At 47.8% G+C, this 25,994-nt stretch overlaps 1 protein-coding gene across 11 annotated transcripts in view; it reads left to right on the top strand.

The window, feature by feature from the left end:
* CELF2 (CUGBP Elav-like family member 2) overlaps positions 1-25,994 on the top strand; it is an 814,024-nt gene that overhangs the window by 727,865 nt on the left and 60,165 nt on the right. For all 11 annotated transcript variants that reach the window (XM_038530152.1, XM_038530144.1, XM_038530148.1 and 8 more), the window contains 3 exons: positions 5,803-5,851; positions 14,216-14,350; positions 22,798-22,877. In XM_038530152.1, the coding sequence (XP_038386080.1) occupies positions 5,803-5,851; positions 14,216-14,350; positions 22,798-22,877 (264 nt within the window). The remainder of the gene's footprint in view (positions 1-5,802; positions 5,852-14,215; positions 14,351-22,797; positions 22,878-25,994) is intronic.

The following is a 25,994-nucleotide window of genomic DNA, read 5'->3' as shown; positions in this document are numbered from 1 at the left end:
GGGTGCTGCTGTGACAAATCCAGGGTCACCGCGTTCAGGAGTGAGGAACGGTGATCTCTGATCCTGTCAAGAGATCTGCCATCTGGAGAGCAAGGGTTGCAAAGCCCAGTTCTGGGGCCCCGTCTATATATGGGGGGACAAGAGGAGGGAGAGCCAGGTGCCCCTGACACGTTAGGAGGTGGGATAAAGTGGGGGGAGCTTTGTCCTGGAAGGCTGGCATGGCCCGGTGCCAACTTATGGCCTCCCCTGAGAGTGGAGGTGTGTGGTGGCAGCTGTGCCCATGCCACGAGGGGCAGTCTACATGTCCTCGTGGATGCCACACACAGGTCTGGTGCAAGACTCAGCCCTTAACCTCAAAAAGCTCCGGCTCACTGCAAGTGTGATCAGGTCCCCCAAGAGATGACCTCAGCGAACCACAGTAACCGTCCCCTTCTCCTGGGAGTTCCCACCTTCTGTCCATGGGATGGAATGCTTAATACACAGATATGACCAAAATTAACCAATTTCTAAGGAGCGTGCTTGGCTCCAGTCGGTTCTCCCCGCCCGCTCCCCCCGGCCTTCCCCTACCAGGAGGGAAGGAGCTCTTAAAATTTCCCCTTTTGTTAGATTTCATCTGTTTTTTTGTTTTGTTTTTTTTTTATTTCATCTGTTTTTAAACAGGGCTAGAGACCAAGAAGTTAAATAGTACCTTAATGCGTAACTTGAGGCAAAATGTTGTTCTACAATAGAATGAAAAATTCATGTGCAAAGAGATCTTCAAGGAAATAGACGTAGAAGCCTTTTCTTCATAGGAATGCAAACTTGATGAAATAGGTTAAGTCAAATTTACTGCCACGAACAGGATCCATTTTCCAAAACGATTGATCTTAGCATTTCCCCAGGACAAGCACTCTGCCAACAGGGAGTCCCCGTTGTGTAGGTTTGCTCCGAGGGCAGCTGACTCGACCGCGAGTCATAGACTCGCTACTCCTGTTCCATCCGGCCTCGGGCAAACCGCCCCGTGGATGTCACAGACTGGTGTTGATAAAAATCCCTAGACTCCTCCAGCAGCATAGACAGATCATGACGGTACAGACCCCTGAAGATTTTTCCAGACACGGCCCACCTTGCATGCTTCTAGAGATGCAGATTCCGCTTAAGTGGCGTGTGTCCCTTAGGAGACCCCTTGGTCCAGAGAAGCAGCAGCTCGGACACCCTGGGTTTCACCTTTGGCTCTTGAGCACGAGGTGAGGACGTGGTTGCTGGCCGCCAGTCTGGTTCTAAGCTTTAATTCAAGCTTCAGTTGACTTGCATTGATTTCATCTTACTTGAAACTCTCCATTCCCTGAGCGTTTCCCTCCCTAGTAGCCTCGTGTGCTTTTAGGTATTTCGTATTTGGTGAATGACCCTCTCTAGTGACTTCTGTTGCTTCCTAGTTTGAGTTAGAAGGTTGTCATGTCATTCTTTTGTAGCACTGCGGCCAATTTTCTCTTATTCCGTGCCTTCGAAAGGTGGTGTCTACTTTGAAACATCCTTCAGTCAGGTCCTGGGGGTTGTTAGGACCCCTTCCAGATTGACCTCCAACACCGCTCGGGCTCAGACACCACCTCCGACTTGCCCTCCCTTTGTCTGCACCTATCATCTCTGGGTTCCCACACTGCATGTCTCATCGCACACGTGCCACTCGTGTGTCTGCCGCCCTCGCTACATTACAAGCTCCATCGGGACCAGACTCCTCCATCCGTGTGTTCCCAGCATCTGACTGACAAGGTGTCTGGCAAACCAAGCAATAAGTGAATGAATGTGTCGTGCTAGTCATCCTGGGCCAAGTCTTTGAAACCACTTCCTGGTCTAGGGAAGGAATCCCTTTCTTACACCTTGAAACCTTCCACTAGAATGCCACTTCCTTTCCCGTCACTTTCCTGCTCCCCTCAACAAATCTCCCAAGCTTCTTCGGAATCGTGAGATTTTGAGGAAGCGAAACAACATCGCAAGAACAACTCCTCCAAACCATTTTTTTTTTTTTTTTTGGTTTGTCTTCCTTGATGCCTATATTCTGTAAATTTGTACCTGAAATGAACTGTTCATGATAATGAACCATTCTCCATCCAGTACTAACAGAACACCTCTCTGCAGGAAGGTCACACACATGATCTAAGTAGTCTTCCGAACATTCCTGAAGGAAGGTGACCGTCTGTTCAGAATTCACCATGCTCTGACCATCCAACTACATGAAGTTGACTTTCTCTCTCTCTCTCTCTCTCTCTCTCTCTCGGTGGAGCTGAGTGTCTCGGCAGCTGCAAGAAAACCAAGAGTCAAGTCTTAGAGTAGATGAAGTGCTGGAGGAGGTCAGAGGAGAGAGGTGGCTTCCACCTGATGGGGTGTAGCAGCACCTTCAGTGGGTGAGGCCTGTAGTCCTTCATCGTAGGCTCGTGTGTCCAAGTCCCATAGTGGGCATTTAGTAGAGAAGCACTGTGATCTGGGGGCGGAATCAGCCCTGGATTAAGGGAAGAGCTTAGTTTTTTTTAATCCCAGCTCTGTCGTTAGCCAGCTGTGTGTGTCCTTAGTGAAGTCACTGTTCCCTTCAGACCTATAAAGAGCATCGGCCCCAATGCTCCCTGGGTCCCTTTACAGCTTTAGAGTAGAACGACTTCTGTTCTTACAGAATTACAGCTCCCAGAGCTCCTGCCTCAGACCTCCGAGCACGTCAGAGGGCCATCTGAATGCCCACAGCACTCTGTCTGGGCCCCTTTTCTGATGTTGGCCACCATTCCTTCTGTGTATTTGTGCACGTCAATCACCATGATGGATTGTAGGCTCGCTGAGGGCAGGAGTCCTCTTCGTTCATTTTTGTGTCCTGGACTTAGTGTAAGCACACTCCCCTCCTCTCTCCTTGCCTTAACCTGTGACTCTCATCGGAGTCTTTTCAGCACTTTCACCTGTACGTCTTTGCTTTCTGGCAAAGAAAGACTCCCCCTCCTCATCCTCTGCCCAAGACTCCACTGAGCTTTTTGTATTCCCAGCCCCGCCTTTGGCAGCGAATCTTCTTGAGATAATCATGTCCATGTCTCATGTCCCCTGCTGCTTTCTTCCTGTTATTCCCCACTTCCTACCATTGGGCATTCTGGCCCCGCCATCCCTACAGAAACTGGTTTCGATCAATTCCCAGGAAAATATCTTATTATCACCAAAGGATCCTTGGGCGTTTTCATCGTAGCAGCTAGCAGCGCTTGCTCTCACCACCACCTTCCTCTGAAAGCTCTCCCACAGGCTCTCATGGGACCATTTGTTCTGCTCCTGCTCCTCTGACTGCCCCATGCCCCGTCCCGCTTAGGTTCCTCTTTCCTGATATTCTCTGTGGTTCTCTTGACATGCCTTGGCTCTTGGCTCTTTTCACTTTATGTTCCCTCCTGGACAGTTGTGTGCGTGCCTGCGGCTCCCACTGACCCCCACCCCGGGGCCATCGCTACAGCCTGACATGCACACCCTCAACTTCTCTCCAGCCCCAGTCACATCAAGCGTGGCGTGTCCAGATCTGCATTAATCAGTCTCCCACAAAACCATCTTCTTGTGTTTCCCCTATTTGGGCCAGGCTCCCATGATGCTTCTCTCTCCCCCTCACCCCCACAACTAGCCAGTGGCCTCTGAGGTTTAGACCTTCATCAGTTTCACTCGGGTGTTTGCGGCAGCCTCTTAGCTGTCTCCCCACCGATATCTCTCTTCTGTAATCTGTCCATCACATCATAGCCAGAAAGGACTTTTCTAGATTTCCAGATTTGATCTTGTGGCCCTGGCTACTTGAATCTTCTATGCCTCACTTGACTTTGAGACACAATTTCAGTTCCTTAGGACACAGGATCCTCTGAGCCCAGGGTGCCGACTGCCTTTGCACCTCCTTCTCCTGCCTTTCCCCACACGCATATTGGCCTCCTTGCTAGGAAGAAGTATGCTTTTTCTCACCACTGTGCCTCGTGTGGGATATCCTGCTGGTTTCGGATGCCATTTCCCCCCCTCTTCTGCCAACAAGTCCAAACTTGGCCTTTAGGACTCAAGTCACACATCCCCTCTGCTAAGAAGCCTTCCCTGTCCTTCCCCAAGCAGGATGAAGTGCCTGCCCCCATGTGCTCCAACATTGCCTTGGACTACCATAGCACTTACCATGTTGCTCCAGGGGCTGTCTACCAGTCGGTCTCCACCCCATCCACAGTGAGCACCCAAAGGGTCCGAACTTCTCCCTTTGGCCTTGAGCCTGGGACACAGTGGATACTTGACACATCTTTGCTGAACGGGTAGATAAAGGCATGCTAGAAGGATGGCCATGCAAGGCCCCAGCCTGTCTTCCCCAAGCATTGGCTGTAGGATAGAGCCCACATTGCTTAGCCCAAACCAGGCCTTTCAACACTTTGCTTCTGTCTGCTTTTTAGGAATAAATTCCAGTCTTTTCTGAAAAGACTGGTCTACTTAACTGACCCCTGAACATTCCATTCTCATTCTAGTCTCTCCTCCACAAATTGAATATGTTAATGGAGTGGGACTCCGATTAGACCCCACATGTCAAGGCCTATGTTCTATGCATAAGAGCATCTTGCCTTTCAGAATCAACGAAGCAGCCCTGAATTATTTAGCCTCTCGTCCCCTGATAGTCCTCCCTCTTTCCTGTTCCCCTTGTGTTTTGAAGACCCTGGCAGGCATTAGCTACACATGGCCCCGACGGCCCGATGATAATTTCCCATCATTTAAGTGCCAGAGCCAAGTACCATTCCCCTTCCCTTTAAATTGGATAAAACCCAGAGCTGTGGCTTGCAAGTGATGGCAGTCCACTGGGGGAATTAAGGGTTCAGAGAGAACGGGACCCATTTTAATAAAAAGCATTTGCACGGCCAGTGATTCCATCTACACTGTGGCTCTGAGGTTCCTTGGGGTAGGATGAAATATGAAGCAAGAGGACCTTTGAAAGTGGTTGGAGGAATTTATTTTAATTGGAAATGGTGGTGGCGGTCTGCACTCGGAGTAAACTCTGGATGGCGTGCAGCGGTGAGATGGGCACGGTGTGAAGAGCCACAGGGCACCCAGGTGCATGGAGGTCCGGGACCCTGGCACCACCGTGTCTCAGGTTCCTGCTGTGCCTGCACAGCTGCCGAGCGAGCATGATCGTGAGATCCGTGCCTCCGTGCCTCCCGCCCTTGCTCGTCTGTTCCTTAAGCCCCGCGTTCCCATGCCGTACTTTGTATTTAAGAAAAATTACATAAGCGCGCCTAAATCAATCAACTGCTAGACCTTCAAATTACTCATAACCATGAGATCTAAGAAAAAAATCCCCGCGGCAGACAGCATGGCCAGGAAAAAACCCAAAGACAATCTGCATTTAAATTTGCAACACTGCACAAGCACAGTAGCTCATCTTTCTCAGCACTGCCCCGTGCCCCCCACCCCTGACCCTTTGCATCCTCGACTCCTTTCGTTCCTGCTGGGCAGGTGTTACCTCGGTTGCACAGATAAAGAAACTGAGGCTCAGAGAAGTTAGGACACTCAGGATCACATGGCGATGATGAACAGCAGAGCCAGAATCGCCTACGAGATACGGGCACAGACCATCCCGAGCGGCAGAAGCAGGTTCAAATGCGGGTCTGACTGCAAAGCCCCGTCCTGGGCCTCAAGGCCCAGCGACTCCAAAGGATCCTATTCCTGGACGTCACCGCAGGCTGGCATTTTCACGGGGAGGGGTCCTCACAAGAGTATGAGTACTCAAGTGTAACCGCGTGGGGTTTCTGAGACCGTTCAGTTGTTCAATCTGCCTTTACTTTCTCACTTTTGTATTTTTAGATGCATCATCCCATTCAGATGAAACCTGCAGATAGTGAAAAGTCAAACGGTAGGTGGTGACCAACTGTCTCGTGTCATACTGTCTGTTTCTTTCGATGAAGAGGTCAGATGGGGGAGGGAGGAGCCCTCCCCCACCATGCTCCTGCCCTGGGAAAGTGGGGGGAGCTGCTCCAGGGATCTCGCCCCGCAGCTGGCTCAGCTGGAGAAACATGGAATTCGCTCTCCCGCCTCGTATGCCTCTGCTGTAAAGATCTGGGAAGACAAGAGATGGTTCTCCGTGGCCCTCTGTTCGGGGCCTGCTCTGTGCGGTGACTCTGTGGCCTTTGTCTCTTGTGGGTCTCGTCACGCAGAGCAGCCCAGGGCCCCTGATGGGGAGGAAGGTCCTCCCGGGGTGCAGAGCGGGAAAGGGCTCGCCCGCTTGGAATCCTGCTGTCTTCCCTCCTCCTTTGGTGGGTTCCTCTGCGGACCCCTTCTTGGAGTCCTACCCATGCATTTGCATCCAAATTCATTCAGAATTCAGTGGACCGATTAAATAAAGGGACGCTCAGGTACTAAAATATGCATGTGATGAGGTCTGTAAAATAATTGAGATTTACCTTTCCCACCCCGGCAGGGCTGACAGCCACGTTTCTCTCCTAAGTTTCTGCCTCCATCTACGCCCACCTTCTGTCCCCTTTTTGTTCTTTGAATTCACCAAAATGTATGTTAAAGGGGATCCGCTACCTTCCCAGACCTCGGCGCGTCTCCGTCCCCCAAGACTGACATAATCAACAGTGTTTGCTCCCACAGGCAGGTCTGCACATCATTAATTAGTAATCAGGGCAGAAGCCATGCACTCGGAGATCTGAGTATCTGCAAATGTAAATTATGATTGGGGTCTCAATCTCTCCGCAAGGTATTTTTTGCTAATTGTGGTGCATCCCACTTTCTGGCTTCTTCACGGACGAGGAAGGTTTGAGGACCATTCCAAGTCATGGCATGGTGTCACCAGCATCCGATGTGTCCTGTCAGGGAGTAGATTTGGGTGCTTGGTCACCCCCCGACCCCCGGCCCAGCCTGAGAGTCTGTCCCCTTCGTCCCACACTACCTGCTGCACACCTGGCACCCAGCTTTTCCCGCAGGACCTCAGGTCACTTCCACCCCTTTATTCTAAAAGCAGCTACTCCGTGATGACTTAGCGTTATCAGCACTGAATCTGAAGCAGAACAAGGAAAAGGACTACAGGAAGTGCCCTGACCCCCCAGAATTTACCGATGTTCAGTCTAATCGTCGCTTAAACCCCAAACTTGGATCTCCTTGTTCATGAAATGGGAATGACGGTCACTACCTCGCATAGACTGGCTTTTTTTTTTCTTTTTTAGACACATGTTAAGATACTCCCAACAGAATATAAAAACTAGTGAAAGGGAACAAAGGGGAAAGGAGAGAAAATGAGTGAAAATATCAGAGAGGGAGACACAACATGAGAGACACCTAACTCTGGGAAACAAACAAGGGGTAGTGAAAAGGGAGGTGGGCGGGGGATTGGGGTGACTGGGTGATGGGCACTGAGGGGGGCACTTGGCGGGATGAGCACTGGATGTTATGCTAAATGTTAGCAAATTGAACTCCAATAAAAAAAATTTAAAAAAATACTCCCAACAACGCTTTGCAAACAAGAGAGCACCACTTCTATGATATGTGGGGTAGTGTCACCTCCCAGATGTTTCTCTGGCCTCCTACGGCTCTGAATCTGCGTGGAGAGTGTCTAACACAGAAGGCCAGGTGCCCATGCTGTTTCCGGAGCCTCTCTGCTCCAGAAGTACACGTTTAGGGTCTGTTCTGTTTCCCAGAGGAGAGAGAAATGCTGTATTTGAGGGATGAACCCTGCCTGTGAAGGTCATGTGGGAGCTTCTGGCCGCTAGGAGATGGTCCCTATCCTTTAGACTCTTGAATCTCTAAACTGTGTCAGGACAAGGGCCGTGAAGGACAGTTTATTTCTGAACTTTGGGTCAGCGCTATAAAAACATGATGAATTAGGGAACTCAGCCGGAAATGTTTGACCTGAAATACCCAAGGAGTTGGACTATGACAGGGTTTCTTCCCTAGCATTTGCTGCTGTGCAGACACAAAACCTGACTCGGAGACCCTGTTCCTTGGGCTAGCAGCCTGGAGGTCTCCGGTGGTTGGTCGCCCTTGCTTCCGGTGTCAGCTCTGGACACTGAGGGTGCTGTTTGCTCTGGTTCTAGAACCACAGCACCAGAGCAGAACTGCCATCAGCAAACCCAGTTTTTGCACGATCTCAGAAGCCACGTGGGATTAGACACTGTTTTACTAAGAGGAGAAGATAACTTCAGAATGCCATTGTTCAGGAAGCAGCTCAGGGTCATAGGTAGAAGCAATTTCCAGAAGCCCAGACTTGACCACTGACCCTGCACCTGTTAGCTGTGTCCTTGGGCAGGTTCTGTAACCTCACCCAGCACCCCCTATATCCCCAGCTGCGAGAGGGGGCTACAGTGGTCTATGGTCTCAATTCTTCTTCGAACACCCACCTTACAGGGTTGTCCTAAGAGAACACAAGTTAACATCTACAAAGAACTTAGCATAATACCTGGCACATAGTAAAACTTCGCTCTGCTAAGTCATCAGCACACTCGTGGCTAGCCGAGGCAGCTGCTTGGTGCATTCTGAGCGGCCGAAGCTGGCACTTCCAGCTTTGCATAGATAGCTCTGGACACACGAAGGAAAAGCCACCTCCATATACCTTCTCGTTGGGCCAGCGCTTCCCTTACTTTGTAGATTGACCTTCATTTTCTGAGTTTCCAGGAAAAAAGGGAAAAAAGTCAAGAAGTATAAGTGGGCTGAAAGCTCCTTTCAAAGCATTTTTCCTCATAGAGGTGTAAAACCCATGCCTCACTTTGCATGGGCTGACCAGGCTTCAGGGTTCTCCTTGGACCTGGCTGCAGAATCAGGAGAAATGTACCGTTTTTGAAAGCAAATGATAAAAGGTGCAAGCCCTTGGTGATTTCACGTGGCAGTTTTGACAGGTAAGCACAGTTTCCAAAGCTCATAGTGCACCAAGATTTCTTTGGCTCAGATGCTCTCAATAGCTCCTATAGTTGTGAAAGAGGGATAACGAGCTCTAATTGTACCTTTATTGAGTTTGCTGACATTTATGGATAGCACAAAGGACTCATCACGGTTAGACAGTTACCATCTTCATTATCAGGATGTTCGGCTCTCAGAAACTTTGTGTTTGCTGAGCAAGAAAGGGCTGCTAATCACTGGTTAATTAGTGATGGACAAATGAATTCCAGAAGGCCATCACTCTTTGAAGCCTTTGTCTATCTAGAGATTCTGACAAAGGGAGCCAGCCGTCCTGGTAAGCCCAGACCCGCTAGGCTGCTCTTGGATCTGCCCTGCCCTTTGGTATTTTACTGAACGGGCTTTCCAGATCTCCAGGCTTCCTAGAGCCTGCCCTCTTAATTGGCTCTGATTTAAGCTGCAGCCTCTAGCATATTTCTGCAAACTCACAGCATCTTACTTCTGCCCTGGTGCTTCTAACTGTGCCAGGTGTTCCCCCCCACAAAAAAAAAAAAAAAAAAAAAAAAAAATCCCATTCTGGATCAGCAATAAAATACTGGGATCTTTGGGAAGAACATAGTGAATAAGTACTCAGATCTCTCACAGAATCCAAGTTGTCTTCTTATTCTTCCACTGGGTACAGTTGAGTAATGGCAGGGGACGAGGCTTGAGGAGGTGTGGATTCCAGAGCGCAGCATACCCCAGCACAGACATTTTTACTACCTTTCATTCCCTATGCCCTGGGGGGGCCTCTTTCCTAGTTTTGTTTGCGGTACAGAAAAAGGTACCCACTGTGCAAGATTGGAAAGTAAATGTAGTTGCTGGATCTGAAGTTTGTGTAGCAGAAACTGATAAGAAAAGCATCGAGGTTGCCTTTGGTTCTGTGCTTGGAGTCTCAGCGACCAGCCAGTGTTCACTCTTAGGTCATGCTCCTGGTTGAGAGGATTGTTTTGGGGTGTTTTTGGTCCCTTCTGTACACAGAGCATAAATTCATTCATCCTGCTTTAATCCTCCAACCTCACAACTTGCCGGGGGCCCTTAAAGCCTCACATCGAGACATGCCAAGGGAGCCCTTTCTCTTTTTCTCAAGACCTCCAGCACCCCTGGTGTCCACACATCGAGTCTAGAGCTCACGGGGTCAAGGTGACCAAACATTGTCTAGTAAAGAAGTGATTCACAGGGCGTCCCCTTCCGGTCACTTTCCGCTTCCCCGGAAGAGGAAGAAATAGTTTTGAAATTCAAAGTGGAGAGACTCACGGATTTGGAGGCAGTAATTAAATGCCATATGTTAGCACTAACACATTGAAAAGTTGTTAATTAATTCAGGCCGCCCTGCATCCAGGTGTGACTTTGACAGATTGTACACCAGGGTGTTAGCACAGACTTACAATTAGGGTTTTTTCAAAAACAAAGTTTGTATTCCCCCGAACTTAAAAAAAAGTCCCCACTTAAAAACTTAAAATATTAACCCATTCTCGTAGCACAGGAGAACCTAAAGTGGTCTCTGGTCACGGACTGCCTTCCCGTCCCTCCGTAGTTAGCGGTGACGGTCACCCCACCTGCACGGTGCTCTGTATAAAAGGTGTCGCCCCTTGCTTCATTCATCATTTATCCTGAAGGAAAGTAGACTTTTCCCCTGCAGGGCCAGGACGTTTTCTTTTCCTTCCTTCTTCTTCTTTTTTTTTCTTTTCCTTCTTTCTTTCTTTTCTTTTTTTAAAATTCTTTTAATTCCCTTCAGCACTTAGCATACTACTATAAACACAGTAGGTTTGTTTAAGCAAGTCTGCCTTCCTGTGGATTGAAAACACGAGTAAGACGCCTGTGAACACGGAGGGGGGAAAAAAAACACCAAGAAATGCATCAAAAAGTTGATGGAAAAGTTAAGCGAATGCAAGATAATTGTATTTATTTAGAATGTTGACAAAGCTGCTCAGGGACCCTCGGACTGGGAATCCCAGGAACAAGTTTGACGAGTGAATTTCCACCAGGAAAACTCAAGGGAGAAGAAAGGGGGGAGTGAGTAGGTCTCCCCATTTGCCCCTGAAGCCCAACGGGGGCCCAGCTGTTGGAACCAGAGAGGGAGCAGGGCTCGCCGCCTTGCCAGCACCCAGCTTCTCTGCTGGGACCCGCATGTGGAGGACGAGGTGGGCACTTCGTCCCTATGGGTGGACACCCTATGGGTGGTGTCGGCTTCCCTTATATGTCCTGAGCTGCTGCTGCTACTGAAAGAGAGTTCTGGTCCATCTCCCTGCCTCAGGTGTGGCTGGCCTGATGCCTGGGACGCCAGGGCTTGTCAACAGGTGGTTTTCAGCTCTCACTGTTCATCTTACGGGGGGAAAATCATTTTTTCAGCTTATGCAGGAACAGCACATGTAGTTTATTCCAGCATCACCGTAAAGCTCCAAACCTGCAAAGCCTTTTAGCTCCGTGCCGTAGTGATCGGTTTCCCGGTGAAACTGAGGACTCAGGTTATCATTCGCTTTTGTTTGAAAGAACTAAAACTGAATTCTTCGGGATAAGAAGACATTCAGTAGGGCTTTTTTTTTTTTTTTTTTTTTTTTTTTTTAACACTCAAGAAGATACCAGCCATAGCCTCTGTGGGTAGAAGTCGTGGAGGCAGTGGGAGTGGGGAGGTTGCAACTGCACCTAGAAGTTTGCTGGCCCCTGCTCTTCCATGCTGCAATCTGTCCCTTCCCATCAGGGATGTCGTGTCCCCTCGGGGCCACCGTGTCATCAGTGTAGGTGGGCACAGTTGCTTGACCGACGTCCACCACTTCCCTGTGGATCACAGGTAGCTCACCTGCTCTGATGGGAGAGAGAAAAGCTTCTTACAAGTGAGATTGTTCATCTACTGGAGGGAAGTCGGGTCCTCCCCAGCTTCCCCCTGTGACTCAGAACCAGTGACACCATTGCCCACGGCCACTTTGATGAGGCTCAACACAGGACTGTGTTGCCTTGAGCCCCTCTCTACAGAAGCTGCAGGGGCCTGAAGCCTGGCTGCTTTCCTCCATCCCCCCACTGCATGTTGTCCCACACTTCTAGCAGCCTCTCCCCGTGCCCCTCCAGGGCCAGCTGAAATGCCACCCCCTCCGCCCACCAAGCCTTTCTGCAGCTCTTGGTGCACAGTCCATAGCTCATAGCCCCATGGTGTTTGGTTCCCACCCATGTGGCTCAGAGTCCTAGATTCTCTGCACCGTCGCAGGAGCTGTGTCGGTGCAGAGCACGGCTGGCAGGTGGGATCCTGGGCTTCTGCATCCCCACCCCAGGTACTTGGGTCACGCCAGGCACATAGCTGGGCTGTCCTCTCTCTGTCACTTAAGAAATACAGCCAGGAAAGAGAGGAGTTTAAACCTCGTTTTATGGATGACGAGGCCGAGGGCCATGCAAGTCAGCTCACCCCTTGGGGTGGCCGTCAACTCAGTGGGCAGTGCGGGACCCGGCAAGTCTCTGACCCAGCCCTGCCTTCCCCTGGAGGCCTCCTCTCCCTCCTCTGCCCTCACACGGGGGCCAGGACTGGAGCCGGGAGAGGGGCAGCAGCTATGGCCCAGGCTAGGCAGGTTCCTTCCCTGCCCCACCAGGGGTCTTTGAGACTGACACAGAACATCTTCCAAGTCTCCTGCTTCCAGTGCGGGGCTCCATGGGGCAGGAGCCCTTACCTGCCTCACCCAGGCCTCGCAGAGCTGCAGGGTCCACCGTAATGTCACACGGGGCTTCTTAAATTTAAATTATTATTTTTTAATTAGTTACAATTAAATCACAATAGCAGTTCAGTTTCTCAGTCACACTAGCCAGGGTTCAAGTGCTCAGGAGCCACACGGGGCTTTAGCAGACATCACGGACAGATGGGATCCCCCCCTGGGCGGCGGCCCCCCAGAGCAGGCCTCGCTGTGTCCCATCACTCCTTCGCTGACAGATCTCTCTCCCAGCCCCCGGGGGGCCCAGGCCGGTTTGACTCAGGCATCAAGAGCACCTGGCCCTAGAAAGCCGAAAATCCATTCTTGCCGGTTAAATGAAACCGAGACACTGGCTGTCCAGGGCAAGAATCCGGGAGACAGAGATAAGAGCCAGTTAAGAGCAGCGGTGAGATTATGACACAGATAGGACACGAAGGTTTCTACACAGCGTGGACGGCAGGGCCCTTCCCTAAGCCAGCCTGTCTAAAATGCTGGTACAGCCTCCTGCCCTTCCTTTAAATCCTAAGACGTGGGTTAAAATGCAACACGGGACGTCTAGAACAGAGGTGGAGTTTTTTTTCCCTTTCCCTTTTTTGTGTTTATTTTATTTTTTAATTTTAATTTTAATTTTTTTTTTTGCTCTTTCCTTTAAAAAGGCTGCAAACACTGTCCTGAAATCAGTGATAATTGTGCCTTTGAGGCTAAATGTAGGCCACTTATCCTGAGCGCAGGCTTGTAGATTTTGAGGAAAATCTCCCGGGTCATCAGAGGCAAACCTTCCTCAGTCTTTTTACCCTCCCAGCAGTTTCCAGGGTTGGCACTGGTTGGGGCGGGGGGGGGGGGGGGGGGGGGCGTGACACCCAAAATGCATTTCTGTCTGTCAAGTGTCCTGCATCCAGGTGCAAAGAATGGTCATCGTTCCCTTCATGCTCTTTCCCGTTTCGGGTTCCACCCCGAGCCCGGGGCCGTCCCGACGGGATTCTCAAGTAGCCACGGCCTCGCTCTGCCCCTAGAGTTGCCTTGATCTTCAGCCACAGATGCAGACCACATGTTGTCCTGGTTAGAGTGGACGGACGGACAGGACGGACGGATGGACGGAAGGTCATCTATGTTTCTCCAGAGAGATGAGCATCTCTCTTCTCTCTCCTTACTGTCTGGATCCACGCGGCCAAGCTATTTGAAATTGAGAGAGGAGGTTCCCCCCAGTGAATGCCTTATTCAGAGTTTCATTTCCCGTGGTGCTTTATCTGTTCATCCTATTTTTCTCTCCCCAACCTTTTTCTCTCTCTTGTCATTCAAGTCCAAAGAACACCTATGGGAGAAAAAAAAAAATGCACGTTCAAAACGATCTCTATGTAATGGTAGCGTTTGGTGACTACACGGAGCTCTAACATGTTAGCACCGTGAGTTTCCAGACGGGGTGGGAGGGGAGGACTTGGTGGTGTCTCGGGTCCTCTGAAGATGTCATGTGGGTAAGAGGCAGCTCACGGAGGGAGGCAGGATGAAGGGCGCCGGGGAAGGCGGCCTGGAAGTCCCAAGAGCTGGCCTTGGGAAGTCCCATGCTTCGTCTCACATGACCGGGGGCCCGGTTTGATGTGGTAATGAAGCATTAATTACAAGAAAAAAATGGGGGGGGGGGGAATGGCCTTTGCTCATTCATTATTTTTATCTCCTAGCTGTGGAAGACCGAAAATTATTCATAGGAATGGTTTCGAAGAAATGTAATGAGAATGATATCAGGGTGATGTTTTCTCCATTTGGCCAGATAGAAGAATGTCGGATCCTCCGGGGACCCGACGGGCTGAGTCGAGGTGAGTGTACTGTCTATAAAGTCTCTTTCCTTAAGTGCTAATTGGAACTGTGTGTCACAATCAAGGTAGATGTAGCCACCGCACGCAGCAAGAGGTCACCCTGTAATGCGTCTCGTGTGATCACGTTTTCCAGCGTGAACTTTTCACCGTAGCTGAAGTGATCACCTTGAATTTCTCAGGTCGAGAAGGTCTTAGAGCCAACATATTAGCTCAGGCTCTCCCGGCCAGCGGGGACGCCGACAGGCCGCCCTGTCGTTATACATCCCTTTCGATCTCAAATTGAAGTACATTCTGGGGGTGAAGGAGAGATGTGGAGGAGGAAAGAGAATATTTGTTGTTTTCATCTTAGTCTCTGGCTTCCTGCCTCTGCCCGAGAGCCATGGGAAGGGGACGGGCCCCTTGACAGCGACATAAACCGAGGAAAAACGTCAGTGTCCCCACGTAGCGCAGAACAGCTTAGGGACTCAGGGTAGCTGGGCCTGTCCTGGGGTGTGAGGGTTTTATTTCCAAGAGCAAAATTCCTGGGAGGCCTGAGCACAGGAAATCCCATTACGTGGCAGACAGATGACTTGGTCCAGGAGATAGTAGGCTCCTCTTTGTCACCGTGATGGAAGCAGAGATGGGGGCTTCGAGCCCTGAGGAAAACCAGTGTGTCTGCAAGCAGCTACCCAAGGCAGCTGGAAATAACGTCCCTTTCCACGTCTGGCCCTCCTTGCACAGCAGATCCTTGGCTAACCCACTCCTAAGCGCTGTCGCGGAGTGTCCCCCCTCATCAGACCATGTTTCCCGAGACCGCCCAGGAGGCTGGAGTCAGGGTGTACATATAAAACGTCACTGTTCACTTCTCCTAAGCAACCCATATGTTTGCACCACAGAGAGGCTCTCATTCTATCAAGGATACTTCTCGATGCAGTTTCCATGGGGCTAATTAGAAACTTCTCTTCATTCCCAGTCTCTGGTTCTGGGACAGCACTGCCGTCTCGAACCACCTGCTGAAAGAAAAAGTTGGGCCTTACGTCTCAAAGCACTCCTTCACACCCGTGTCCCTCATTTTAGCTAAACTCAGCTCCACGTGAGGAAGAGCATTTGTTCTTTCGACTTTGAGATGCGAAACTTAACGCTGTCAGCTGCTAGAATCAAAGGCGTGGAGAACAAAGGTTTTCCGCCTACAGCCACCTCCGGGGCCCCCAAAACAGAGGCAATCGAGGGGAACAGTAGAAGGAGGTGGAAAAAGCTTCCTGCCTGCAGTCCCCGTGTTTTCTTCCAAAGGTGGTTTTAAAAGGAGGGAGGCATGGAATGGGCGTGACAGCTCGAGGGGTCCCCGACAGGCAGGCCTCCCCGAGAGCTGACCAAGATCGCTCTGAGTGTGGCCCCCACCTGCAGGCCCAGGGCCTCGGGCGGAGCCGTAGCTTACCGCCCACGCCGTTACCAGCGTCAACCACAGCAGCCCCCCAGGCTGGAGGCCACATGGCCTCAGGGGCAGGAGGATGCTGGGACCTCTGTCCTGGCGCACGCCCCCCCCGCCACCCAGTGCCACCCCAGCTCGTTCACTCCCTGAGGACTGCCAGTCACGCTGGGTCATCTGACTCTGCTTCCCCGGGGCAGCCGTGGGGGCGGGGGAGCAAGATCCCCGTGGGAAGAGGCAGCGTGGCTGGAAGAAGAAAAAAAGGTGCAGGAACCCACGAGCGGGACTGTTGCGATCCCTGTCCCTGCCAGCGCAGCGACCAGCGCCTGCGGGCTCCCCTCCTCCTCCCAGCCACAGCCCCGAGCTCACAGGTTCCCAGTCGCCAAGACCCAGGACGTGGAGAACCAGCAGAGAGGAGGCCCCCCGACTAGCCACGGGGGGATTTTCTAGTGGTGAGAGCCCCGTGGGCCCGAGATCCCGGTCCAGAACTCCAGACGTGAGCTGTGACCACCGCCAGCCCACTGTCCCATCCCTGTCCCATCTCGGCCCCCCCCAAGGCAGCAGTCACAGTGCCTGCCCCGCTCCCCTCCTGGGGCGCCTGCCGTGGGAGGTCTCCTGGGTGAGCATCCCGCGGCTGGGGGAACCCCACCCGTGCTCTCCGTCCGCCCAGCTGGTGCTCCGTGCGCTTCCTCCGGCGGCCTCGGGGCCCACGGTGCCTAGTGCTCCCCGAGCGCCCCTAAGTTACTCCCGCAGAGAAGACCTTAGAGCAGCCCCAGCTTCTCCCCCAGCTTCTCGCAGGACAGAGCAGGATGCGGTAGTGGCCTAGAGGCCTCGACCTGACCTGCCTGCGCTGCCACCGGGCCTGGGCCGCAGAGCTCCACGCGGACGCCGGTTAGGACGCCAGTTAGGACGCCAGTTAGGACACCAGTCAGGGCAACGTGCTCCTCCCTGCTTCCTGCACATGCCGGCTCCGTGTAAAGAGGAGTACACTCCTCCCTGCCCCCCCCCCCTTTTTTTTGCCTCCTTCTTCTTCTTTCTTCTTAACAGAAAAGTAATTTCTGGTGAACTGATGAGAATTCCCCATGGCAAAAAAAGAAAAATACTCATTTATAACCATTTGTTCTGAAATATAAAGCCAGATGCTGGTAGGTTTTTCAATTAGTGAGACCCAGGGACGCCTGGGTACAGGGGACTGCTCCTGAATCAGTGTATTTGTTAAAAGAACAATTCTCTCCCGTGCTACTATTTTGCTTCCATTAAAGAATTGCAGTTTTCAATCAAATATTAATAAGTGTCTCCCATTAGTGGCTGTGCAGATAAAGGGTGCTCAGCATTTCTGGTCTCTGATGCCTGTTGCTGGCTCAGCCGTTTAAGACGTAAACAAATACATAAAAACCAAGTGAAAGGAAAGGTTGGTCGCCCTGAGAATGAAAAGCCCCTTGTCCTACTAAACCGAGTCTAAACTAGTCTAAATAAAAAAGTTTTTGAATCAAACCATGCGATCATGAGGCAGAGGGACAGAAAAGTGGTTCGCTTTTCTGGCTTTGCCTTTGCCCAGTTCAGCTACAAGAATGAAGACCGAAGAGGCAGGCAAGGGCGCTGGCTCCCCCACAGGTGTCTCGGGTCATTTCTTCTCTGACCACCTCGGTAGCTTCACTTTCCTCCCTGCCAGGTGGCGAAGCTGAGGTCTCTCCGGGCTTCTAGAATCAGGGTCCCTGCACTGATTCGGGGGAGTGGGCTGCCAGGACCCACAGCTCTGTACTTTGGGTTAGAATCTTGAAAACAGAAATCCTCATCTCCATATTGACAAGAAAGACTATTTGCAAAGAAGCCCCGACAGTTACTCCCCAGCACCCAGATCCATGCCAGGTTCCAGATCAGGACCTCGCCCCCCTGCCCCCACCCCGCCCAGGAATCGTCACAACTGTACATGGACAGCACCTAGCATCTACCAAGCACGTTGAAACCAGCACTCAGCAAATATCAGGAGTCTGACTCTCTCTTTTCACCATATGCCCGCATCTCAACGTGCATTTTCCCCTGGGCGGGGGGGGGGGGGGGGGGGGGGGGGGCAGTAACCATCTTTTCTAACTTGGAAAACCCAGTTTGAGATATTTTCAAGCCGCTCCCTAATACTCAGATCTTCTGCAGTAGCAGGTCAGCCTCCCAGGCCTGCTGACCTGTTTTGAGAAAGTAAGCGGCATACCACACGTCCACGCACAGGAAGTCAAATGAGATGTTTGCTCTCAAAATCAAAGCTGGAGTCCTCCAAGCCAGTGCATTCGTCAGTGTCCCTTTAGCCTGTTGATTTCCTAAAATACACATGTTCTCACTTACCCATAATCCCACCGTCAGAATGGACTGTTTGGGTACAGTCCACAGGGTTTTCTGCACCATGGCAACAAATATCTGTGACTCGGAGACAATGAAAGAGTTTATCTCATTTTTCTTTCCCACAAAGTGTAGTCAGATCTTTACTGCCATGTAAGGTAACTTTCTGCTTGTTTAAGAATATTCCAGCTGTGTTTATGGTGTTCCAACATTCTCCTGCCAAAACCCTTGACAAATGAAATTGGCAATATTCTCAGGGATGTTGGCGAGCACAGACTGGACTTAGCCACTAAATCCTCATTTGTTTCCATTATATCTGATCAGAATATTAGGATAGGGCTTTTGACTTTTAAAACAGGTACGCACGGTGGACTCAGTTTGGATCATGACAGCTTAGGCTTGCCCACTGATATCTAAGCATGTGCGGAAACTCGTATCAAATACCCCTGGGTTAGGTACTGCATTTTGTTATCTGGTTCTCCGTACAGTCCCTGAACCTCCCCTCGGGGCTGAGAATTGGCAAACTAGTAAGTCCTGCTCTGCACTCAGCCTGAGGTGCCATTAAGGAGCAATCCCTCCACACCAGTTCTAGAGAAACGAAGCCACCCCTGGGGGTGGTGTACCCCAGTACTAGTTGTGACGCTCTCGTGTTCTACGGAGAGCATATGTTTAATACACTCTGCCTCCACTAAAAAGATACAGGGAGGAAAATCGGCTGCATTAAGAACTCTCTTTGGCCGAATGGGAAGTTATAAACAAGTTTTCCATAGGCCAAAAGCTGCTTCGTGCCACACAGGTTATTTTAAGTACGCTTCCCTCAGTTGAAATATAGCAGACTGCTGCTTCTCTTTCAAAGAAGAAGCATAAAAGCAAGAGGCCCTGACATTGTACATGCTTTTGAAAGTGCCTGTGCTCCTTCCTTTCTTTCTTCTCTCTCTCTCTCTCTCTCTCTCTCTCTCTCTCTCTCTGGTGCAGACCAAGAATTCATCTAGTTCTCTCAAAATTCTCTTGCAACTGAGAAAATAAGTAGAACACCTGAGTGAAGATAGCTTTTCAGTTGAGATGACAAGCGTAATAGATGTGTTCCAGAATCTTCTCTGTGACAGGGCCACGTGCGTTCCTTAGATCCCGTCTGTAGGAGGAAATTACTTGGAGAAACCTTTCCCCAGTCAATCATTTATCTGTTTTAGCAGCAAGAAGGCAACCCCACCAAACCGGGAGGAGTGCAGCCCCTTTCATTTCTGTGAGCCATCTCTGACATTCTGAAAGTAGAGACAATAAGTAATTGTAAGGTAAAATACAGGGTGGCCACAGTCAAGGATGAATTTTTTCTTAATTTTTTTTTCAGCTATTATGTATTTAGAGAGGTTTCAAGACAATAAGATACAGGCTATCTTAACTAACCAAAAAAAAGAAGAAGAAGAAGAAGAAGAAGAAAAGCTTCATTTCTTGGTACATGTCATCTTTTTCCCCCCATTCTGGTTTCTCCCACGTTTTAATCAGTAGTCAGAGAACTGACTCCTGAGACAGTACATCCAATAATCTAGAATAGAGGAGGGCTGGCCCTACAAGGCCGTCAGAGCAGTCACCCTGTCAAGAACCAGTGGACCCCACTGCACCCAGAAGCTCATTTTTAGTAGGAAGGGCCAATTGACCTAAGTTATTTTTGCCCAATGGAAAGTCAGTTCCTTGGCTTGTAGAAGAAGCTGGAAGCCAGTCTTGGTGGAAGAAGCTTATGTGACCCTCTATTACTGAAAAGCATTTTGAGGCCTAATCCTGAAGCCACCACCATGTTTTCAGTGCCGTGGGAAAGAAAATTAAAACCTAGCCATAGGACTAGAGCAGAAATTACAAAGGTTAACAAGCTTCCATTTGGTTCTGAAGTTGCAGAACTTCATCCAGAAGTTCTGGCGTAGAGAGGGAGGTCTTCAATGTGTGCTCTCACTTTACAAATGGCAGTAATTTTCGTTCTTAAGTAATTGAACACAGCACATAGCCCCGAACTTGACAGAGCCCCTAAGGAGACAGGTTCCCTCTTACTGCACCACTGCCAATAGAGTAAAAAGGTTAAAGGAGTCATCAGATTTGTCAGATCATTTTTTTTGGATGCAGTAACGGTTGTATAATTAGAAGCATCAGTCGAGCTTTTAATTGCAGGTTTCAGAGAGGAAAGAGCAATGGTTCGAGTTTATAGAGATGAAATTTTATTGTTCTGTTGCTAATACTTCTGAGACCTGCTAATTGCTGTATCTTTCTCACTAAGTTACTCAAAAAGTTCTGCTTGTTCTGAAATTGTGATAAATGCATAAACTATGCCTTATTGATTTCTGTTGACATTTTACATGTGTTTTTTTTTTTTAATGCATTCTTAACCTCCATTTGGAAAACTGTTTGGCACATGTTCCTGGATAATTAGAGCAAATAAAGTGAATGAAACAGTTTCGGGTATTAAAAGCAGAGTTAGGCCAGGCTTCACATGATGTCAAATAGATCTCCATCAGATTATTTGCAAAAGCAGATAATTCCATTGCAGTCTCAAGAAATGCAAGAAGAGAAATCTTAGTGCTACTTCCTCCGCTGATCATGTCGGTGATAACCACAGTGTTTTTGAAGGGGCACCATTTTGAGACGGATGGTGACTTTGGGGCTCTCTAATTGTAGCACTGAGTCGCAATATGGAAGCCAGTAGATGTACTGTCATCTGTTTCACACTATTACACACATCTTCTAGATGCCTCAGAGAAGGCTCCAGATCGCTTTCACTGATGACAGAAGCTACAGCCAGTGGAGGTACAGACAAGTGTGTTTAAATAGTAAGCTCCGCTAGCTGCTATAATGTCAGAGAAGTATATGAAACATCTCGGCATTCATAGCAAGCTAGACTTCAGGCTTTGTAAGGCCAGCTCAGCCGGGAGGTGAATGAGGGATGACTCTCCCACCTACTGAGAGTTTTGTTGTATTAAAAATTACAGCATGATGCAAAAAAAAAAATGCATTGACTTATTCTCATGACTGGATGTTTTTGTGCTTTGGGGGTAATGGGCAGGTGCTACTTTCTCTTATTGCTGTTTGATTAAAAGGTGCTAATACAGTATTGACTTGATAATCTCACCAGGTACACATGCAGAGCAAACGAAGAAAATATACTTTATGACTCACAAATTGATTTACAGAAACCAAACAATCTGCTGGGTTGTTGTTTTTTTTTTTTTCTTTCTTTCTTTTTCTTTCTTTCTTTTTTTTTCCCCCCCGGATGTAGAACATTCTGTTTGGCTTACTGGCCACAGGGGCAATAATCTCGCACTGTGGATACCAGAATTCCACTTCCATGCGTTCACTCTGAGAGGACAACAGGCTTCTGCCTCTCAGTGTTTAGATCTGCTTCATTTGGAAATCTTTTAAGTAGTAATAATAATAATGTTTTGAAGAAATTGAGTGGAACACTAAATTATTCTCTGATACCTAAGTTCAAACTGTGCAAAGCTAAAGAAGCTGAAAATCAATGCACTTTTAAAGTCATTAGAGATCATAAGTGAAATAAGTCTGCATTGCTTTAGCTAAGCTTTTAGTGTGCCGTGGTATTATTATAAAATCAGCCTGAATCTGCATTAATTTCACAGTCCTTTTCTCTAAGAAGCCCAAGGGTGCATGATGAATAAAATGTAAATTTCTGAAGGCAGTGTTTTTATTAGTGAAAAGGGCAATGAGCCATGTAGTTGGAGCAGTGACCTGTACGGTGGCCAGTACTGCCTCAAGGAACAGAAGCAGGCACTGTAGACGCTGCTTATTTTACCGCACGAGAAATAAAGAGCCGTGGAAAGTTCAATGGGTCTCACAGGAAACATTCAGAGAACTGTACATTGTCTTGTGTATGTTAGACTTTAGGTCAGATCTCTGATGCATATCCGAAATCACAACTCTGAAAAGTCATAGAGATTTCAGACGGCTAAGAAATCTAATGCAGATTTTCTAAAGTTTTACCTGATAAGCACTATTGAATATTCTCAGAGTGATAGAGCATTTGTTCTTGTGCGTGATTAATAACAACCAAATAGTTCCTGCAGGATGTGGTATATTTCTTTGCATTGGAATCGCATCAGTGTATACGTATGCATATATATGTTTTAACGGCCCAGAAGAGACCAGAGATATTTATTTGCTGACATTTCGAGCCTTTGGAATTTATTTGCTAATTCGCCCTCCGGTGTGAGGATTGCATTATCTGCTGCTTAGAAATCAACTCGAAAATTTGAAATCCAAAGCCTCGAATGTGTGGAGTGGATGCCCTACAAGTCAAGATAATCAGCCAAGGAGAAAATGTAAAATTACAACTTTTTATTTTAGAAAATGCAAGAAAAAGATCTTGCTAATTTCAAAGCACCCTCCCCTTCCCTGTGGCTTAAAAAAAAAAAAAAAAAAAAAAAAAAAGTGCCCAACTACTTTCCCCTCGTCTCCATTTAAAAAAATAAATAAATAAATAAACCAGTCAATAAATAAATCTTTCTGCTTTGGTCAGATTAGCAAGTCAGCACTGTGAATAAAAAGCAAACTAAGATAAAAACCGAGAGAGAAGTTGTTGATTTTTATGTACTACTGAGAACGGTGTCGTCCTGTGGCAGTTCTCGTAGACTGTGTTGGTTTAACAAGCGTCCAACCCTTTTGTCTTGTTGTTTTTTGTCTTTCCTGCTCCCTGTCCCCTTGTTTCCCACAGGCTGTGCGTTTGTCACATTTTCTACAAGGGCAATGGCACAGAATGCAATCAAAGCCATGCATCAGTCTCAGACCATGGAGGTACTGTATCATCTGCCCTTTCTTTGTTTTCTTTGTGCAAATGATGGGGAATGGTAAAGCCGCTCTCTCCTGTGCGGATTGTTTACATGACAATCACAGATTGACACTTTCACCATCTCTTCCATTCATTCATATTCATCCTCTCTCTCTCTCTCTCACTCTCTCACTCTCTCTCTCTCTCTCTGAATTTTTCCCCTAATGACTTGAAATGCATTTAGTAAAACCTTCCACTTGCTGTACATTATTTTTTGAGCCTTTTATTGTAGTGGCCCAGGCCCTGCAACGTAGCGTCACGGTGCAATTTAAACCAAGACCCATTCTCGACCTCTAAAGGATCCAGTCCGTTCCTGGTCCAGGGTTGGTATGGAGTCAGCCTTAACAGCCCTCGCTCCAAATTGCGGCCTGCCCTGTGCCAATCACAGGGTTCTTCCCCCCCCCCCCCCCTTTTTCCTTTTCCTTTTTTTTTTTCTTAAATGTGAGGTCAAGTTCTCTTTAGTCCAAACAAAATTGTGCTTTTGCATCAAGAATGTCGGGAGAAAATTAATACTTCTCCTACATTGTTTAACCCGTGAAAACGTTACAACGCATGAAAATCTCTGGAAAAACCAGATTCATCTTTTTACATTTAAAAAAAAAAAAAAAACCTCCCAATAAAAGAAACATAAAGGCTCAAATTTGGTCTCCTAAATGAGAGATAGTGGCTTTGGGGGAAGATCTATACGCTGGTGGGTGTTCGCCCACATGTGTAGATAGATGGCTCTGTACTTCTAGTCTGTGATTTGGGTCTGGCCTTTCAGAATTTTGCACAAAAGCATTCCAAGAGTGATATGCTGTTACTTACTCTGTATTGTCTGATAGATCCATTTGGGAGTGCATGTTCTGCTGTACTCTGTATACTGTACCTCTGTGTATGGGTGATCTTTTCTGGAAAGTGGCCCTGTGGTGTTACCTGAAGTTACGTTTTCATCTTCCGAAAAGCAAAATATTCTCAATTTTATTTAATGTGCAAAAATTTCTTTATGGATTGTTTGCGCTTTTTTACCTCTTTTTTTTTTTTTTTTTTTTTTTGAGCGAGGTGGGAGGTGGAGGGTGATTTTTTTTTTTCATTTGTTTGTTTGTTTTTTTGCAATGCTGCATCTCCCAAAGCACGCTGGGAGCTAAGTGATCATTCCGCGTCATGTTCTGTGGGCGACTTTTTTTTTTTTTTTTACAGTGACCCGGAAGGTGGGCGGACAAGGGGGCAAGGAGTGTGCATGGCCTTGTCATTAAGTGTTTACTGTACTTTTCTGAGTTTTGATATCAGCATTGCAAAGCCTAATTGTCTTTTTCGAGCTTCATTTTGACTTTGATATTCCTAACATATCTTATATAATCACTGTGTTTTCCTTTCAGTGCAATGCATTTTTAAGACACTCACACCCCCCTACCTGAAGGCAAGCTCAGGTGGAAAGCGGCCACGATAGGAGATAATTAGCAGGAATTGAAATACCTAGGGATCCAGTCTTGTACAACATGCAGTCACACGTTGATGCTCTGTGTGTCCCCTGCCTTCTCTCCGGCTGCTCCACTATCGGGGATCAGTCTGATTCCCAGCTGCCTTTCAGTGTGGAGATTTAAAAAAAAAAAAATGAAAGTACTGTTAGGGAAGAAAACAAGTTTTCACCTGTATTTATTATCCTCCATACACATGTTTCATTCTTAATCATTTTTTATTTCCTGTGATTTAGTGATTTGTACCTTAGATGATTTTTTTTTAACCTAAATTCTTTCAGCTCTAACTCCCATTCCTTCATCAGGGACCCCCTGAGTAAAGCCGCAGAGGATGCTGGTCTGTGTTCTCCTGTGTTCCTACGGGGAGAGAGCTCGGGAACATAGTGCAGACCTGGGTATGAACCAGAACCAAAGAAGAATAGGCTCAGGATGAAAAAGAATCCGCTATAGAGAATGGGGCATATTCATTCTTAAGAAATCCTTAATCCTTTGGTATTGATATCTCTATTATTAAAAAGTCAAATCTGGTGCACTTGTTTTGAAATCTGGACACCCATGCTCATGAGGACAGAGGGGCCCTCAGACACTTAAATTTCTTGTTGAATTTTAAAAAATACATTTAAATGGAAGACTGTATATCATGCCCGTCACATTACAGTTGTACAACTAAAGTTTGCTGGTTTTTTTTTTTTTTTTAACTAATTTTGTTATTTTCAGGACTCTGGCTCACATCTTTAACCAAGATGTATTATCTAAGGAATTTGAATTCCAAATGACTTGAACGTTAAAGTTTAAAAGAACATTTCCTTAAAAATAATGAATTTTTATATCATACCTTCTATTTTTCCATTTTCCTTCTAATCTGTGCCCACTCTGTTTTTCCTTTTTTATGGTTTGAACAAGTTATTTTGGGGCCTAATTTTTTGCTTCGGTATCTTTTTTTGGTCATTGTTTTATGTTTTTTTTTTTTGGTATTTAAGGAAGAAAACAAACAGTAAACGTACCGTTAGGAGGAGATGCTATGATTTGTTATGGAACAAATTTGAAACAACGATAACAACCCTTTGCATATGCAACCTTCCCTCTGTATCATTTCCATCTTCGGAGTATTTTGCTCTCTTTAAAGCAACGAAGGGCTGAACTCTGGAGCAGAAGAAGAAAAATGAAGTATAGAATTTTTTTTTAAATGGTGGAAATATTATTTACATGCGGTTGACTGACATTTAACGTTGTGTCCCGTGGCCGTGGCTACCAGAGCTGAAGACCGATATGCTGGAAGTTCAAACTGAAACATCTACCTCATTTTTCTCACTTTTTTTTTTTTTTTTTTTTGGTCATAACATACACCATAGCCTCACATATTCACAGCTACATCCCCAGTAACTACCTGAGGTGATAAGAAACAAAACACACACAGGTTTGTTTTTAAGAGAAAGCAAGATGACCCAAAGGGAAGGGAAAGAGAGAGAGAGCTCCTTTAAGTAGGAATATAAAATTTCTGAGAAGAGAGAGAGAGAGAGGTCTATTATCATGCTAAGCTTCCTTAAAAGTTTTGGGGTTTTTTTTTTTTTTAAATCACATGGGTAGAAGAACTTCCTTGTACCTCAGCAAAATTTAGTAGCTTTA

Source organism: Canis lupus, chromosome 2 (genome assembly GCF_011100685.1).
Source record: "Canis lupus familiaris isolate Mischka breed German Shepherd chromosome 2, alternate assembly UU_Cfam_GSD_1.0, whole genome shotgun sequence".
Classification (NCBI taxonomy): domain Eukaryota; kingdom Metazoa; phylum Chordata; class Mammalia; order Carnivora; family Canidae; genus Canis; species Canis lupus.
Note: the sequence above shows the minus strand (reverse complement) of the source record. Positions and strands in the feature narration are given on the sequence as shown.